Source organism: Sebastes fasciatus, chromosome 2, assembly GCF_043250625.1.
Source record: "Sebastes fasciatus isolate fSebFas1 chromosome 2, fSebFas1.pri, whole genome shotgun sequence".
NCBI classification, from domain to species: Eukaryota; Metazoa; Chordata; class Actinopteri; order Perciformes; family Sebastidae; genus Sebastes; species Sebastes fasciatus.
The window spans coordinates 5,940,336-5,957,319 of NC_133796.1; the positions used below are offsets into that span (position 1 = coordinate 5,940,336).

Here is a 16,984-nt window from a genome sequence, read left to right on the forward strand (position 1 = left end):
ATGTGTGGAAAAATGTCCATAAATAAAAAAGTCTGAAAACATTTTTGAAAAATGTTGGAAAAAAAGTCTGAAAAACAAAGTCTGAAAAAAGTATGAAAAAATGTCCGTAAAAAAAAATCAGAAAAATGTCTGAAAAAAAAGTATGAAAAATAAACAAAGAATAAATAAAATAAATATATATATATATATAATTTATATAGAAAAAAAATATTTATATAATTATATATATATATAATTATATATATATATAATTATATATATATATATTTTTATATATATATATTTATTTATTTTATTTTATAAAATGTTTGAAAAAGAAATTGAGAAATGTTCGAATAAAAGTTTGAAATATGTCCGAAAAAAAAGTCTGAAAAAGATTTCCCCAAAAAAAGTCTAAACAATGTCTGAAAAACGTTAAAAATAAAAAAAAGTATGAAAAAATGTCCGTAAAAAAAAATGTGAAAAATGTTGGAAAAAAGTCTAAACAATGTCTGAAAAAGGTAAAAAAAAAAAAGTCTGAAAAATGTTGGAAAAAAGTATGAAAAAAAGACTGACAAAAGTATGAAAAAATGTCCGTAAAAAAAAATCTGAAAAATGTAGTCTAAAAAATGTCTGGAAAAAAAAAGTATGAAAAAATATCCGTGAAAAATGTTGGAAAAAAAGTCTAAACAATGTCTGAAAAAAGTTTGAAAAAAAAAGTATGAAAAAATGTCTGAAAAAATGTCCGTAAAAATAAAATCTGAAAAATGTAGTCTAAAAAATGTCTGAGAAAAAAGTTTGAAAAAAGTCTAAACAATGTCTGAAAAAGGTAAAAAAAAAAAAAAAGTCTGAAAAATGTCTGAAAACATTTTTGAAAAAAAAGTCTAAACAATGCCTGAAAAAGGTTAAAAAAAAAAGTCTGAAAAATGTTGGAAAAAGGTATGATAAAAAGACTCTGACATAAGTCTAAACAATGTCTGAAAAAGGTAAAAAAAAAGAAGTCAGAAAAATGTCCCCGAAAAAAGTCTGAAAAATGTCCGTAAAAAAAGTCTGAAAAATGCCTGAAAACATTTTTGAAAAAAGTTTGAAAAATGTTGGGGAAAAAAGTCTGAAAAACAAAGTCTGTAAAATGTTGGAAAAAAATGTCTGAAAAAAAAAGTTTGAAAAATGTAGCCTAAAAAATGTCTAAAAAGAAAAGTTTGAAAAATGTCTGAAAACATTTTTGAAAAAAGTCTGGAAAAAAAGTTTGAATGATGTTGGACAAAAAAAGTCTGAAAAAATGTCCTTAAAAAAATGTTGGAAAAAAAGTAAACAATGTATGAAAAAGCACAACAGCTTCAAAAGTTTATTTTATTTAACTTCCTATGCAGAGGTATATTAAAACACCCTGATACAGCGTGTGGGAATAAAGAGATTACATTCTAATCCAGAATAAATGACTCTCCAGGCACAATATTTTACAGAGTGTAAAAAAAAAAAAAAGCAGATTGAACGTTGACATCAGTCTGTTGTACAAAACATTATAAGTGCTGATGTCACTATTTATTCATCATTGAGTAACACAGATATCTTTGGTTTCTTTCTTGTTCAGCAGTGGTGGATGAGGGACTCTGGACTTTTACTTAAGTAGAAATACTCGAGTATTGAGAATAAAATATACTTAAAGTACCAAAGGAAAAGTACTCATTATGCAGAATCATATCTATAATACCACTTGATTATAATTAGTGATGCTTTCATGTAAAGGTGGAGCTAATTTCAATTATTACTTTACACACTGCTGGGTAGCTTAATCTAGAATTAATACCTCATAATTTATTAGTTGATTTCATTTTTTTATTTTTTATATCCTGAACCTATAGTGGTGTAAAAAGAACAATATTTGCCTCTGAGTTGTAGTGGAGTAGAAGTGAAAAGTAGCATAAAATGGAAATACTCAAGTACCTTAAAATTGTACTTAAGTGCGGTACTTGTATGTGTTTAGTTACATTCCACCTCTGTCAGGATAGACAGTCTGAAGATAGCGAACGCTAACAGCTCCATTTGGCACAGTCATGAAAGTGAAACATCCATGATTCACATTTTTTTTTCTTTTTTCTAATTAAGTACAAAAATAAGTTGAAAAGACTCTGATTGTGCTCGGCAGGCCTGATCATCCTGAAAAAGTCCATGTGGAAGCAGAACTCAGTCTTGATAGCGCACCTCTGCTCGGAGTTCCTTTGTGATGTAGCCAAGCAGCGCGGCGGTGACCTGCTGCTGGAGAGTGGCGTTGCCCATCACGAGGGCGATGAGCTGGGCCGCGTCCGTCCAGTCCAGGTTGCCCAAGACGGCCGTGATGTGATTAAAGAGCATCTGTTGCTGGTTGGGAGGCAACTCCATCAGGATCTGAGGCAGAGGTCTGAACTGACCGCTGGTCAGCCAGGCGCCCAGCAGACCGCCGAATGCTCCACCTGGTAGAGACACAGAGAGGGGGGGGGGGGGTAACGGGTCTGTTAGAAAGTGTTTCATGTCCGCCTTTATCCTGATGAGCTCTGAGAGGAGCCACAGCCTCACCTGTGCTGTTCAGAGTTAACTAGGCACAGGTGAGTCCAATCAGAACACAATCAGGACTCCTATAAGTAGGAGATGAGGAGAAAATCATTTCTCTGTTTGCCCTGCATGCTACCAGCCAGACTGATCTCCTGTATTCATCGAGTGTCTTCTAAAGCGAGTTGTTCTTCATCCCTTTGTGTTCACTTTAGGACTGCTCTTGTGTAATTGGAATATTGTTTGTCTTCCAATATTACCTGACTTTGCTTTAATAATTAAGATGATTGATTAGATGCATATGCAATGCTGGTTTGTGTCATGCATCTCCCTTCGTTTGTGTATTTGATATAGATAAACCACTTGTAGTGGCATTTTGTCTGGATCCCAAAAATAAGCTACAAACGAGCTGTAGGCACAGTAACTTCAGTCTGACGCGAATGACAGGAGATGTAATCCAGTTTAAAACGTTTACTGAAAAAAGTTAGATATTACATAGTGTCACACGGTAGAAAAACGATGTGCTCCGTGCCTAACGCAGCTCTCTGCCTCCTAACTCTAATGCACACTCACTCTCTCACTATATTAAAGGGAGTATAAATCATCAAAATTCAATATACATGCATTTGTCTCTTTTACCTTTTTAAACATTACCTAAATCAGATACAATAACTAGAAATTATGTATTTTAACTTATATTCACACATCGTGGCTCTTACACAACTTGATGAGGTTAAAAGGGGAACTCATCTGAAATAAAGTCCCTTTTTGGTTGAATGTCCTGGCTCTCTTTCTCTCCCTAATTCTGGTTACTTTAAGTCCATTGTCTAAATGTCCAGAGTCTCCAGCCCTCGCCACTTTGGTCACCTGAACAGGTCAGTTACAGGTTTAGTGTAAATTGAATGTAAGCATGTACTAGTAGGACGTAAACCTGCATCAAAATACAACAGAAAAGTCAATTGATTGAGGAATCTTAAAGGATAAATCTGGTGATGTTTGATATATATATTTTTTATGAGGGCTGTCAAAGTTAACACGATAACGCAAATTCGTTTTAACGCCACTAAATTTCGCAAAATAAAATAATAAATAACGCAACTTGCGATTTTTAGGTTGTAGAGGGCTCAGTTTTAAAACTAGAGAAGATACTGACATCAAACCTAAGGAATCCATTGGTACCAACCATTTCATACTAGCTTGTTGGGAAGGAGGTTAAATAACGCTCCAAACTTGCACTAAATTTTGGCGAGGAACAGCTGGACTGGCTATTTTCAAAGGGGTCCTTTGACCTCTGACCTCCAGATATGTGAATGAAAATGGGTTCTATGGGTACCCACGAGTCTCCCCTTTACAGACATGCCCACTTTATGATAATCACATGCAGTTTGGGGCAAGTCATAATCAAGTCAGCACACTGACATCTCTAAACTAATTGTTTTGTCCGACAAAGAGTCACAAACCGAAAGCCATTATCCCGTAATCACAAAGCCCTCTGTCAGCGTGGGCTACATTTGGACCCTTTGATCAGGCAGCTGTAATAATACACAGAGGTCAGAATCAGTAGTATTTACTCTTACCAACAGCGAGCCCTGGAGGTCCGCCGAGCAGCCCGCCTACGAAGGCAGATCCTCCTGCCACCATCGCTCCTTTGGTGGAGTTCTTCACTGCCACCTTGATCTCATCGTGGGATGATATTTCACAGCACAGACGCATGACGTCGTCCATTCGTGGAGCCATCCCTGCGTTGAGACACTGACGTGACAGGAAAGAGGACAGTCAACTCTAGATCCATCTTTAAGCCTGCATGGCTTCAGGCTAGAGGAAGGACTCATTTTGCCCTACAGCTGCCGAGCCGAGTATTCACACAGATTAGACGGGGTTAGGAGGATACAGTATCTACCAAACCACCAAACCTCATCTAGTCCCTCAAATAAAAAAGTCAAATCAAATTTTGTCTGGAATAAAATTTGTTTTTTGTATAATTTAAAGGAGCAGTGTGTAGGATTTAGGAGGAGCTATTGGCAGAAATGGAATCTAATATTCATATTAGGGCTATCAATCGATTCAAATATTTAATCGTGATTAATCGCACATTTTTTATCTGTTCAAAATGTACCTTAAAGGGAGATTTGTCAAGTATTTAATACTCTTATCAACAAGGGAGTGGGCAAATATGCTGCTTTATGCAAATGCAGGTATATATTTATTATTGGAAAATCAATTAACAACACAAAACCCTGCAAAGGTCAGCACACTGACACACTGACTGCTGTTGTTGCCTGTTGGGCTGCAGTTTGTTACGATTTAAGCATATTTTGTATGCTCAATGCAGTACCTGGGAGGGTTTCTGGACAATATCTGTCATTGTTTTGCGTTGGACTTCTAACCACTAGCGCACTTTACACTTACTTTACACTATACATATTTTTTTAAATATAATTGTTGTATACCTGTACTTCTCCTGCTGTCAATCTTGTATACCTGTACTTCTCCTGCTATCACTCTGTTTGCTGTTTTTGCTGCTTTGACACCTGAATTCCCCCTGGGGATTAATAAAGGTTCATCTTATCTTATCTTTAATTGACTTCCAATAATAAATATATACATACACACAATGCACTTTTAGATGAAAATTAACAGCTTTAAATGATAAAGCCCTACAGATGCTATTATTCAACCCTACAGTGATGTGGTAGTACACAGATGCAGGTACTATTCTCTTGTTTCTCCTGGATGACAAACCTCCTTAAAGGAAACTGGAATGGTGAGAAGAAACAAAAGGGTGGATCACATAGTAAATACCTGTCAGGTTAACATTTGGTTTCACTTTTACTTTTAAAAATGAACATAGCCTAAACAGCATAAAATAACAACAAATAAATGATTATTTGTCTTTCACCAAAATCAAATATGTTTGAACAAAGTTGTATTACTGTATATTGGATAAATAGGATGAGGTCATTGTCTTATTATCACTACTTTCACTTATTGTGACATTAATATTTCTCAGTTTTAGTGTTACATAGTGAAATGCTGCATTACAGTAGTAATAAGTAATATTAAGAGACTAAAACCTGTAACATAGGGTCCTGCATGTTACAACTGTCTTTCACCTAAATCAAATATGTTTGAACAAATCTTGAGTTTTATTAAAATTATGTAATGGTTTTGACACTACAGATATGCCGAATGACAAAGTGGCTGCTGTGAATTCGTAAAATACTCAAATCAAATTGTATTGTTTGCAACAACTACCATAATTTATCTATTTACTTTAAATTACCAGTTTTATGAATGGAGTTTGGCGTGACAGGTTCGTTGGTGTAGTGTTCCTTATTGGAATAGCCAACTTAAACCCAATATGTTTGAACAAATCTTGAGTTTTATAAAAACAAAAGGAATGCTTTTAACACTACAGGTACACCGAATGACAACCTGGCTGCTGTCAATTCAGAAAATACTCAAATCATATTGTATTGTTTGCAACAACTACCATTATTTTGTTGTTTACTTTAAATTACCCGTTTTCTGAATGGAGTTTGGTGTGACAGGTTCGTTGGTGGAACAGCCAACTGGGTACATTATAAACTAATTTAAACAGATTAAAACAGACCAGAGAAAGAAGTCAGCTGCCTCCACTAGAGGATTATCTAACCATTTATGTTTATAATTGTTATAATTACCTTCAGTTCTGTCCTGAATGAGCTGTGAAGGGAAGTGTTTGTTTCTGCTCTTCTGGAGCTTTCGGCTGTTCTCAAACTAATGTTTCTCTTTGAGCTCCACTTCCGGCTTCAGATCAGAGAGTATATAACAGACAACCGAGACCAAGATAGTTATTTTCAACATCTGTTGTAACGCTACAAATCGTATCGACGAAACCGGATGAAACATGATAGACTATACTACTTCCTGCAGTCTTATTGTTATTTATTTATTTATGCATTTCTTTTTTGCTCCTTGAATTATTTTCTACCCTCTTTTATTTTTGTTATTATATTATTTTTTATGATTTAAGTTATCTTTCCTATCCAATTGTGCCTTGAATGTTAGAAGTATTGAGTTTATATTACAATGCCTTCATGTTTGTAAATTAATTGTAAATTAAAAAGTATACTCCTTCCTTTCCCACTGAATCCCTCCCAAGTTATTGTGCGCAAGTCAACGCATGTATCCATGAGCATGAAAGACTTAAACTGTTTAACTGAGGCAATAATTGGCCGTGGGTTCATCTAATTTTTATTTTGAGATAAATAAAATGCCATTTAAAAACACCATTGCTGCTGGTATTGTGTCATACATTACCGTCTCTCTTTTAGTGCTTTTACCCTTTGACATCTATTAGACTGTGGCAAGACTTTTACTAAATAAATGCGGTGTTAAATAGTAACGTCTTGCGCATGCGCACTACACACAAACGATGGCTGGTTGTGTAGGAGGTGAGTTATCTTGAACTGAAGGGTCTCAGATAAAAATAAACTCTTTAAAAGTTAAATATGTACATACATATATATTAATTACATTACATTTTGTGTATATATATATATATATATATATATAAAAAAGTCGTAATATTATGAGAAAAGTCGTAATATTATGAGTAAGTCATAACTTTACGATAAAATAAGGCGTAATATTACGAGAATAAAGTCATAACTTTATTCTAATAATATATAATATATATATTTTTCTCGTAATTATATATATATTATATATATATAATATATAATATATATATAATATATACATTTTTCTCATATATATATATATATTATTAGAATAAAGTCATAACTTTATTCTAATAATATATCATATATATATATATATATATATATATATATATTATATATTTACCAGTTTAAGAAGGTTTTCTTCTCGGTGACTGTTCCACCCTCATAGTTTGACTGTGTCCTCACAAATTCGGATAAATATGGAAAACAAAAATATTTACAGCATTTCAAATGCTATCGCAGAGGAGAGCGCTGATTGGCTCTGTGGATATATGACGTACAGAACGACGTCACCAAACCCCGCCTCCTTGATGACGTTTCAGGACACATGAGGGAGGACCTTTCACTGATAAACAACTTTGAGATCAAAACAATTCGAGAAGAAACTGGAACATAACAGGATCCTTTCTGCACAACGACCACACCCGAAGACTAAACTACTATCTATTTAATCAGGTAAGTCAAAATATACATCTTTTATGATTCAGTGAGCTGTTATCAGCCTTAACTTTCATCTGTCTTTTGTTCTGTAAAAAGTACAATCCTCTATGTGTGATGTCTAATAACAATAATGCATGTTATAGCAGGACACTCCAAAAACTCACCCAATGCTGATTTACAAGAACTAATCTCTGAGCAGGCAGTCAGCTGTTCTGCTCCTTGGATGTCAGGTTATATATATATATATAAATATATAATGTGCCTGCTGGGGGATTATGTCTGTGTTGACAGGGAGGGGTCTGTTGACATTAGATACAAGCAGGCAGGAAGGCATCCAGACACTTGGGGAAAAACACAGCTCGATTTATGGATTTGTCTTAATACTTGTAATATACATGTAGTAAATAATGTTATGGCCATGATATATTGGGGATATATCTGACTTTCAACAGATAAGGAAACAAAAATCAGCCTTTGTCTGCATGAAAAATTCTCTGCAATCAGCTTACAGAAGTATTTGTTATTGTGATCTACATTAAACCTTCACATACTGTATATTGGATAAATAGGATGAGGTCATCGTCTTATGATCACTACTTTGACTTATTGTGACAGTAAAAGTTCTCAGTTTTAGTGGTGAAATGCTGCATTACAGCAAATAAGTAATAAGCAAATGATACAAATACCCCACACCTCACCTCCATACCATTATTGACACACAGTACACCTGAACTAAATGGAATGTAAAGCTGTGCAATATGCTGCTTTCCACTGTGTAATTGTCTGACATATATTAATTATTTAAAAAATATATATATTTTTATGAGAGCTACAAGTTCTTTTAACATGGTCATGGAGCATATATACTGTGTATTTGTATTCTGGGGGTATCGTTCCTATGCAGAGGGTAGTTTAGTTTATTTATGACTACACTGAGGGCGGTTTATATTTTAATAATTTATTTATTTATTGTGTTGAGTTGAATGTGCTACCTATATTGTACTGTAATTACTTTGTGCCTTTTCTACCTTTTCTTTTCTTAAAGCTGACTCGGTGTAAACTGCTCAGAATTCCAATGTACTTAGGTGCAAATGGCAAATAAAACTCTTGAATCTATTATTATTAGACTAAAACCTGTAAGATATGGCCCTGCTTGTTACAACTGTCCTTCAACAAAATCAAATATCTTCTAACAAATCTTGAATTTTATTAAAATGATGTAATGCTTTTAACACTGCGGGTACGCCGAATGACAACGTGGCAGCTGTCAATTCGTAAAATACTCAAGTCAAATTGTATTGTTTGCAACACCTACAATTATTAATTAATTTATTTTAAATGACCTGGTTTCTGAATGGAGTTTGGTGTGACAGGTTCGTTGGTGTAAGTTAGTGTTCGGAATAGCCAAATGGGTACATTATAAACTGAAACTGGGCCTGCAGGAAAGAACACAGCAATGGAGGCATACCAGAAACAACACACAGATGCGACCTCTGCGATCGAGACTGCCACTCTCGCATAGGGCTTTTTAGCCACAAGAGACGCTGTACCAGACAGCCAGATCCGTAGGATGCGCCAACCATGGTCATACCCTGACTGACGGAGGCCTATTAAGACTCCAGTCAGCTGGGGGTTCATTCCTTCGTCTATATTTAAACAGAACAGAGAGTAATAGCAATACGTGATATTAAGAGACTAAAATATCTTTTGGAAACTGTACCAGTGACGAACAAACAAACACAGTTGTTGACATAAATGTTACATAAAACTAGAATCGGGGTCACGGGGTCATCTGTTTGGGACAAAAGGTCAGTCAGCTGCAGCTTGGGGTCACAAATACAAGTTACTTCCTGTCGTCATGGAAGGAATCTGAACCTGTATCGCAGATTACATAGCACTGCTGCAATCAGTGTAATTCCAGCCTCCTGTACGGACGTGTTCCTCTCAGCTGTTACAGCTCTAAACTGACCCTGTGACGCGTCCACGTCACAGTGACGTAACAAATCAGGCTGCTCAGGTTTCTGAGCAGTTGTTTGTACAGAGCAGGCGTACTGTATGTGTCCATGGAAGACAGGCAGGTCTATGGGGTGTTTATTGGGACCGCCTCAAGGGGGAGCCACATGCATTACAGGGAGGAGGAGGTTCAGGCTCACTTTAAAATTATAACATGGAGTCATTTGATGTCTTCAGCTGATACAACTTTCCAAACTACTTTCTTGTGTATTTGGTACATTTCTTGCCATTCACCTGCGTACTGTTGTTGATTTACAGATTGCAATAGAGGCATAAAGATGTTCGGAAAGATTCTTTCTCATCTGCTTTGGAACGCCGGTGACGACTTTGAGGCAGCAGATGACACGTACGAGGAGCTGATGGAGTTTGAGGAGGGAGGATGGGTCATCGTTAATCTTCCAGGTGAGAAAGATACCCTGCTAGAGGTACACTAATACTGCATGTTATTTACATCTATATCATTGTGTGAATGCTGTACAGTTATATGATATTCCTACCCCTGCCCTTCAAAATAAAAGCCCCATAGAGTAACTGTTTCTTAACAGAAACCTCAGGATGAGGCTTGCTTTTCAAGATAAAAGCCCCAAACTCTCACTGTATGTTAACAGGAAACTAGGAATGGACCTAATGTTTCAAAATAAAAGTACATTGTACCCAAATACTACTTTATGTCTAACGACTTACAGTTTTTAAAGGTTCATTCCACCCAAATGCTTTCTGTCCAACAACTTATAGCTTTAAAGGTTTATTGCACCAAAATACTACTTTCTAGAAGCCTATTCCGCATTTGCGCTTTAAGATTTCTGTATTTTCCGCAATGCTTTGCAATTAACTTTCAGCATTTACACACATTTTCTGCAGGAAATACAATCATCTAGTTTAAAATGTTCACTGATCAGTGAGGCTGCAGCTTCTACTGGGTGGAAAACAGGTCTGTTTGAACTTGGATGTTGTTTGTACAGAGAACGGGCCGCTCTCAGCCCCCGAGGCAGATCCCCTGGAGAACCTGCTGATTGAGCACCCCAGCATGTCTGTCTACCAGATGAGATGCAGGATGGGTGGAGAGGAGGAGGAGCTGGGCTCTGATGAAGATGAAGAGGACACCTCCAGGTTAGTCTTCATCTAAACACTCAAGCTCACACATATGAGAGAGAGTTCCTAAGTGTGTTGTGTTTTCAAACATTTTAAAATGGGTCCTGGAACTATTATAGAAGCTAAGAGGTACAGAGCTTCAGCAGATGATTGTTGTTGCAGTTGTTGCACAAGTGCAGTGGTAGAAGAAGCATTCTGCTCCTTTATTTAAGCAAAAATACTCCATTACTTAAGTAAAAGTATAAAAGTATTATCAGTAAAACATAGTAATACTATATCTGTCTCACATTGTATTTCTTCAACACATACTATAACCCTTCCCCTGTGTCTGTCCAGGCCAGTGGCGGTGAGGCGGCACATATCCTGGCGTCTGGCTGCCTGGGGAATCCCTCTGCCCTGCAACATCCAGCTGCTGGCTGTTGAGAGGGCCAGCAGGACCCAGAATGAGCAGAAGAAGCTGGGCCGCAGCATCCTCCACAGGCAGAACCTGGCCAAGATGAGATTCTCCCCGGCAGAGAGACGCTACGGCCACTTCAAGCAGCCCTGCCAGCGCCTCTACAACTACTGAACAGGACACCTGCCTGTGAGAGGGTGCGTTTCAAGTTGCCTCCACCACATAGCCCAGATGTGCAGCACAGTGCCTTGACTCTGAATTACTCAGGTTTTTCGCCATTGTTTCACCTCACACGGTTAGTTCAGTTAGATTCACCACTTCCTGCGCAGTAAAATGATCCGCAAAATGAACCACTGCGATGTTTTCTTTAGATTTTAATACAGGCCTGCATGCACTGCACCCCTCACGTCTGAAACCACTGAGAACAATGAATCTTGATCTCCTGACAACACGAATGACACGGTCGGTCCCTCAGGTTGGAGAGCATCAATAACACACACACATTTACTTAAAAAAATAAGCCTTTGTACATTATGAAAATGAGAACAGATGAGTGTTTAGATTGATTAGATGTAGGTAGGGCTTGCTGTGTGACACTGATCCAAATATGAACTTCCAACCTGTACTTTGCTCTATACGAATGAATTAACTATGACGCTGTTGGATAACGGCACGTTTTGACTGCTTGTATTCAGTATGTATTTTATTATGTGCCTTAGCTATAGACGTTCTTGTGACAAGTGTATATTCATGTCGTGCCAAAACATCTGTGAATTTCCTGAGATGAATGCTCCTTTAGTTTGACCCGCTTAAGGAATAATTATAAAAAACGCTGTTCACGTTTTGAATCGAGTCCATCATTTTGTACTTTTCAGCGGGTACTCACTTTTTTCACAAATTGTTCATTTTAGACGAGTGTAAATACAGTTGAATATTATGTTTTTTTTATTGGCGTGTATTTATGAAATGTACAAAAACAAATAAAAATCTTCTTTTCTTAAGTTGGCGGCTGTTTGTGTTTAATGTGGCAGTACACACACAGTAATTGCACAATCTAATTAAACATGTTTAAGGCACTGGAGCGATGAAACCGCTCATTTTCGAAGGTCACGTATCTTTCCCATGAACCTCTTCACTCGCTCCGGGTCGACCGCGTTGGCCCAGTGGCCTCCCTCCTTGAAGTGAGAACCAATGATCATTCCATTTGCATCGAGGTAGCGTTCAATGTTGTCGTAGGTCACTCCAGATCCTATTAGCACTGGGATCCTCACAGACTGGGAAACCTCTACAAAAAAACAAAGAAACAGTGACAACTACGGCTTTTAAAAATATAAACGGAGACATTTATTAAAAAGAAATGAAACAATATCTAATAACTAATGTAAATTGCAGGAACATAACGTCTTTTAAGGCATACAGAAACTTTATTTCCTACTCTCCATTTTCAATCTATTCTAACAAAATCTACACAATACAGAGTTACAATCAATGACAATACAATGACATACATGACATACCAGCATGTGCTAAACTGCATCCGAGATCTACGGAGATGTCAATGCAGCATGCTCTTTTCAAACTCTGGGCCTGTCCATGAATGCTGATGTTTATAATTTATTTTAATGGCAAAAAGTTAAAGGGGACATATAATGCTTATTTCCAGGTTCATACTTGTATTTTGGGGGGATGAAACCAAGTCTGTGGGCCTGTTTAGCTCCGAGTGTTTATAGTTTTGTATGTCGTGTTGGGAGACTCTGCTTAAAATAGCAGTTCTGGTGTTGCTATGAGACTGACATGGTCTGGATTTGGGACCCAGGGACTCTCAGCAGATACAAACCTGGGTGCCTTTCCTCACTCCTTGGCCACTGATTCTTCCACTGAAGTATTCAAATTGTGGCAGACCACCATAATGTAAAAATACCAATGCATATACCATAAGCAGCTTACTTACTGATCATATTTTTTGCAGGGAAAGTTTGATTTTGCAAAGTAATAATAGCTGTCTAATGAATATAGTGAGGTAAAAAGTACAATCCTTCCTCTGAAATGCTCCACTGTGTCCACCAGCTAACTGTCTGTCTGCTGTTGGGTCGGTAGCAGCTGCCTGTTGAAAGTGGCACAAGTACAACACCAGGGGTGCGGTACATACTGCAGCTGCCCATACTATATGCACCGATACCAGATCGGATATCGGTCCCAAACTGACTCCAACAGCTGGATCAGCTATCGCTGACAATGGGACTGATCTACTAAATTCTATGTTTATATTCTATATACATTATATACTGGCATTTTAATTCCTGTTTAAGTTTAGAGCAATTTGTTGCTGCATTAAAAAACTTTACACCTGAATTGTAATTCCTGATAATTTTGAAGATTTTTTTTTACCAAGTTGCTGGTGTACGATTTATTATTTTTATAATACTGTTGCATGCAGTATGCATGCAATTGGGACATACTACTTTGTCATAACATTGCACCTTGAACTTTGACCCTCTTGCTCATATATCTGCTGTGCAGAGGATTGTGGGTCAGAATAGCCAGAAAAGCATGCTGGCTTTCATACTGCAAGATGCAACCAGATGTAGTAGGACATCCTGGTATTTTTCGCATACTGCATTTGACATACTATGTACTGGGACATACTAAATCGTTTTGTTTCATACTAAATAGTGTGCTAGTATGGGTAATGGAACGCACATCAGGATGATCCTAAGAGCATATTGTCACATGGGTATGACTAGAGGTGAGGGCGGCCTCTGCTGGACAGATGGGGCAGTGACACTTCATAGTATATACAGTATAAGGCTGTGGTACTTCTCAAATCTTTGCTTTTCTTGGTATTATGCCATTGTTAATAGTATAATTTTAGGGTTTTAAAATTATATAGACTAAACTATTCATTGGAAAAATCAATGTTGAATAAATCAAATCAATGTACGCCAAAGTACACGTTATCACGAGCTCGGTATACTTAGAAAATTTTACATACAGATATATATTTTTCTCTTTTGTTTTTCACATATTAATTTGTTTTTATTGGATTATTGTCTACTGATTGGTTAGTTTTTCTGCTTATTCTGTGTGCTTTTTGTTGTCATTTATTTTTGTTGTATTTCTCTAAATTATGTTAGCTTAGTTTTCTTTTTTTCCCCATTTTTCGTTATTGTTTGTCTCCTTATATGGAGGGAGGTCCGTTGTATAATCCTGTGGCTTCTTGGCCTCTCCTGTCACATTTCTTATCTTTTTTCATTATCTGGATTTTATGAAGTTTTATGTGTGCGCAAATAATAAAGAAATAATACAAAATGTTGATAATAGCTTGTGTTGCAACCCTATACTGCTATCCAAAATGATGCCAACGTGTCAAACAGAGCATAATGAAAGCATTCATTGCAGCACCATACTGGGCTCCTGGTTGTATGAAGTGTGGAGTTGTCGTGGCAGTATACCTCTGAGCTCCCGCGGGTCAGCCTGTGTTCCGGTGGCCACTCCCGTGATGATGAGTCCATCTGAGAGGAAGAACTCGGCGGCACGTGCCGTCTCTTCGATGCTCACGTCTGATGTCAGCGCATGGGAGCTGGGAAAGCACACATACACATACTTATAAATACACAAGCAGGCAAAGGCTGAGTAAAAGTGAGACTAAAGACAGGTTTACATTAATTAGATGTCAAATACATTGTAAAATTGACTTAAAACAGGGATCAAGAACAACAAAAAGTAGTTCCAAATGAACGACTAGAGTCGTATTCAGAGATATAAAGTGTCAAATATGCTTCCAAGTGTTTTTTGCTTATCAGTGGCTCGTCAGGTTCGATTTACCAATCACACTGTACGGACGGTGATGATCTCACCTGTGCTTCTTCTTGATGTCAGTGAAGATCTGCACATGCTCAGCTCCGATCTGCTTGCGATATCTCAGTAAGTCTCCGGCGCAGGCATTCAGGAGACCCTCATCAGCCACGTGAGAAAAGACAAAACCCTCGGCCCTGATGAAATCCACACCTGGGACCAAACAATAACATTACAATGCTATATGGTTGAGCCACTGTTTGAAATACAGGTACGTTTTGGCTGACACACAAGTAGCTGACCTTTGCTCAAAAAGAAAGCAGTTTGTCACGGAAGACCGAACACAGAGCAGCTTATTTCACTGATAAACACCTTAAATAATAAGAAGGGTGACCACACAGTAATCTGCTGATGTAGTCTGTTGGCCACGATACCACATGATTGAAGGCCTCTGTTATGCTCTAAAAGCTTTTTCCTGCAGATGATTACAGCCTCACAACAACTGAATTGATGTAAAGAGTGAACCTGAAGCCAGAGCCACGGCCAGCGCCTGCTGGTTAGCAGAAGACAGTATCTGCACTCCGAGCGGTAGGCTTGGACAGATGCTTCTCACGGCGGTGCATACTGTCGTCATACAGGCAGTCACCTCGGGGCCCACAGAGAACGAGTAAGGGATATCATGCATGTTCTCAATGATCACACCATCCTGGAAGAGAGAGGGGTACTTGGTATCAGCTGATACCCACAGCCCAGATACCTGGGCTGTGGGTATCGGGAATGAAAAAGTCAGATCGGTGCACCCCTAGTTACTGGCTTACCCTGAAAGACAACAAATGTGTAATGAATTAACATAATGTGCAATTACTTACAATCCCAGCATCACGGTAGATTGTTGCCTCCCTGCATGCTTCTTCAGTGATTTGGGACATTTTCATACAACCCAGGGGGGTGCCTGAGGTAGACGAGAAACATAGTTACAAACAGTATGAGATATCACAGATTATAGCTTCCAAATTTGCAGTGATGGAGGCCTACATTTACTCAAGTACTGTGCTTATAAGTACAAATTTGAAGTATTTGTACCTTCCTTGAGTATTTCCATTTTATTCTACTTAACAATTCTACTCCACTACAGTTCAGAGAGGATATTGTAAGTCTTATTCAAGAGTTATATTTACTAGTTAGTTACTTTACAGATTGTCCACACAAGAATACAGCTGTAATGGAGTATTTATACAGTGTGGCAGCCTTTAAGTAGCCTAAATAGCATAGTGAATAAGTAGGCTAAATATAGCTTCCACCCCTACAAAATGTACATTTGAGCATTGAAGGTCTTATTCAAGAGTTATATTTAGTTATATAACAGATTGTCCACACAAGAAAACAGCTGTAATGGAGTATTTTTTACACAAGTAGCCAAAATAGTATAGTGAATAAGTAGGCTAAATATATCCTAAGTATACCTCCTCCACCACTGCAAAACTTACATTTGAGCATTGCAGGTCACTGGTCAGTGCAGTCTTTGTTTACCTGGTAAGGCTTTAACATGAATCATTCCAATAACCACGGATTTTAGTCGCCCAAAAAGGTCCAAAAACTTCATGTTCCCGTTTTGGTGGAGCAACTTGTGAAGCAGGGAAGATAAAGCTTGTTTTTTTAGGGTCCAAGGGTCAGTTAAGTGTTGAATCAACCTCTCTGTGCTGTAAAATGGGCGCCCTGGCAGCACTAGAAGCAGCAACAACAAGCTAACATTGTTGATTTAGCTTAAATAACAGACGCGCCCAGACTGACAACGAGAGACAGTCATTACTAGAGTCCACACAACGATAATGCGCAATAACCTCCAAATATTTTGCTCGCTTTAACCTTTATTTTAGCGTTTAACCAAACACACGCCGGCTTTGTTTACATCTGACAAGACTAGCCACGCGGTTGCCCGAACACTTCCTGTTTGGTAGCTCCGCCCACTGCAGCTGTCACCACGGCAACCACGCCTCCAGTTCCTCTTTTCTAGCTT

General features: G+C 37.7%; 3 protein-coding genes across 7 annotated transcripts; 1 reads left to right on the forward strand and 2 right to left on the reverse strand.

The window, feature by feature from the left end:
- Positions 1-1,314: 1,314 nt before the first annotated feature.
- On the reverse strand, positions 1,315-7,461 carry LOC141783081 (protein C19orf12 homolog). 4 transcript variants are annotated; one of them, XM_074660040.1, is made up of 5 exons: positions 7,357-7,397; positions 6,189-6,294; positions 4,956-5,047; positions 4,083-4,257; positions 1,315-2,429 (listed from the first exon to the last, which is right to left on the reverse strand). In XM_074660040.1, exons 4-5 carry the CDS (start codon positions 4,240-4,242, stop codon positions 2,164-2,166), a joined length of 426 nt encoding a protein of 141 aa, XP_074516141.1. In that variant the 5' UTR covers positions 4,243-4,257; positions 4,956-5,047; positions 6,189-6,294; positions 7,357-7,397; the 3' UTR covers positions 1,315-2,163. The 4 variants fall into 4 exon arrangements, with proteins under 4 accessions (XP_074516141.1, XP_074516161.1, XP_074516131.1 ...); XM_074660060.1 differs by lacking the exon at positions 6,189-6,294 and having other exon boundaries at positions 7,357-7,405; XM_074660030.1 differs by lacking the exon at positions 4,956-5,047 and having other exon boundaries at positions 7,357-7,390.
- A 2,415-nt stretch (positions 7,462-9,876) lies between these two features.
- LOC141783071 (tumor protein p53-inducible nuclear protein 1) lies at positions 9,877-12,173 on the forward strand. The gene is made up of 3 exons (XM_074660020.1): positions 9,877-10,088; positions 10,649-10,796; positions 11,115-12,173. Exons 1-3 carry the CDS (start codon positions 9,965-9,967, stop codon positions 11,344-11,346), a joined length of 504 nt encoding a protein of 167 aa, XP_074516121.1. The 5' UTR covers positions 9,877-9,964; the 3' UTR covers positions 11,347-12,173.
- Positions 12,162-16,935, reverse strand: LOC141783062 (uncharacterized protein F13E9.13, mitochondrial). 2 transcript variants are annotated; one of them, XM_074660008.1, is made up of 6 exons: positions 16,455-16,935; positions 15,837-15,919; positions 15,493-15,673; positions 15,030-15,180; positions 14,625-14,752; positions 12,162-12,457 (listed from the first exon to the last, which is right to left on the reverse strand). In XM_074660008.1, the coding sequence occupies exons 1-6, from the start codon at positions 16,462-16,464 to the stop codon at positions 12,267-12,269; spliced, it is 744 nt and encodes a 247-aa protein (XP_074516109.1). In that variant the 5' UTR covers positions 16,465-16,935; the 3' UTR covers positions 12,162-12,266. The 2 variants fall into 2 exon arrangements, with proteins under 2 accessions (XP_074516109.1, XP_074516098.1); XM_074659997.1 differs by having other exon boundaries at positions 16,498-16,934.
- Positions 16,936-16,984: the final 49 nt, after the last annotated feature.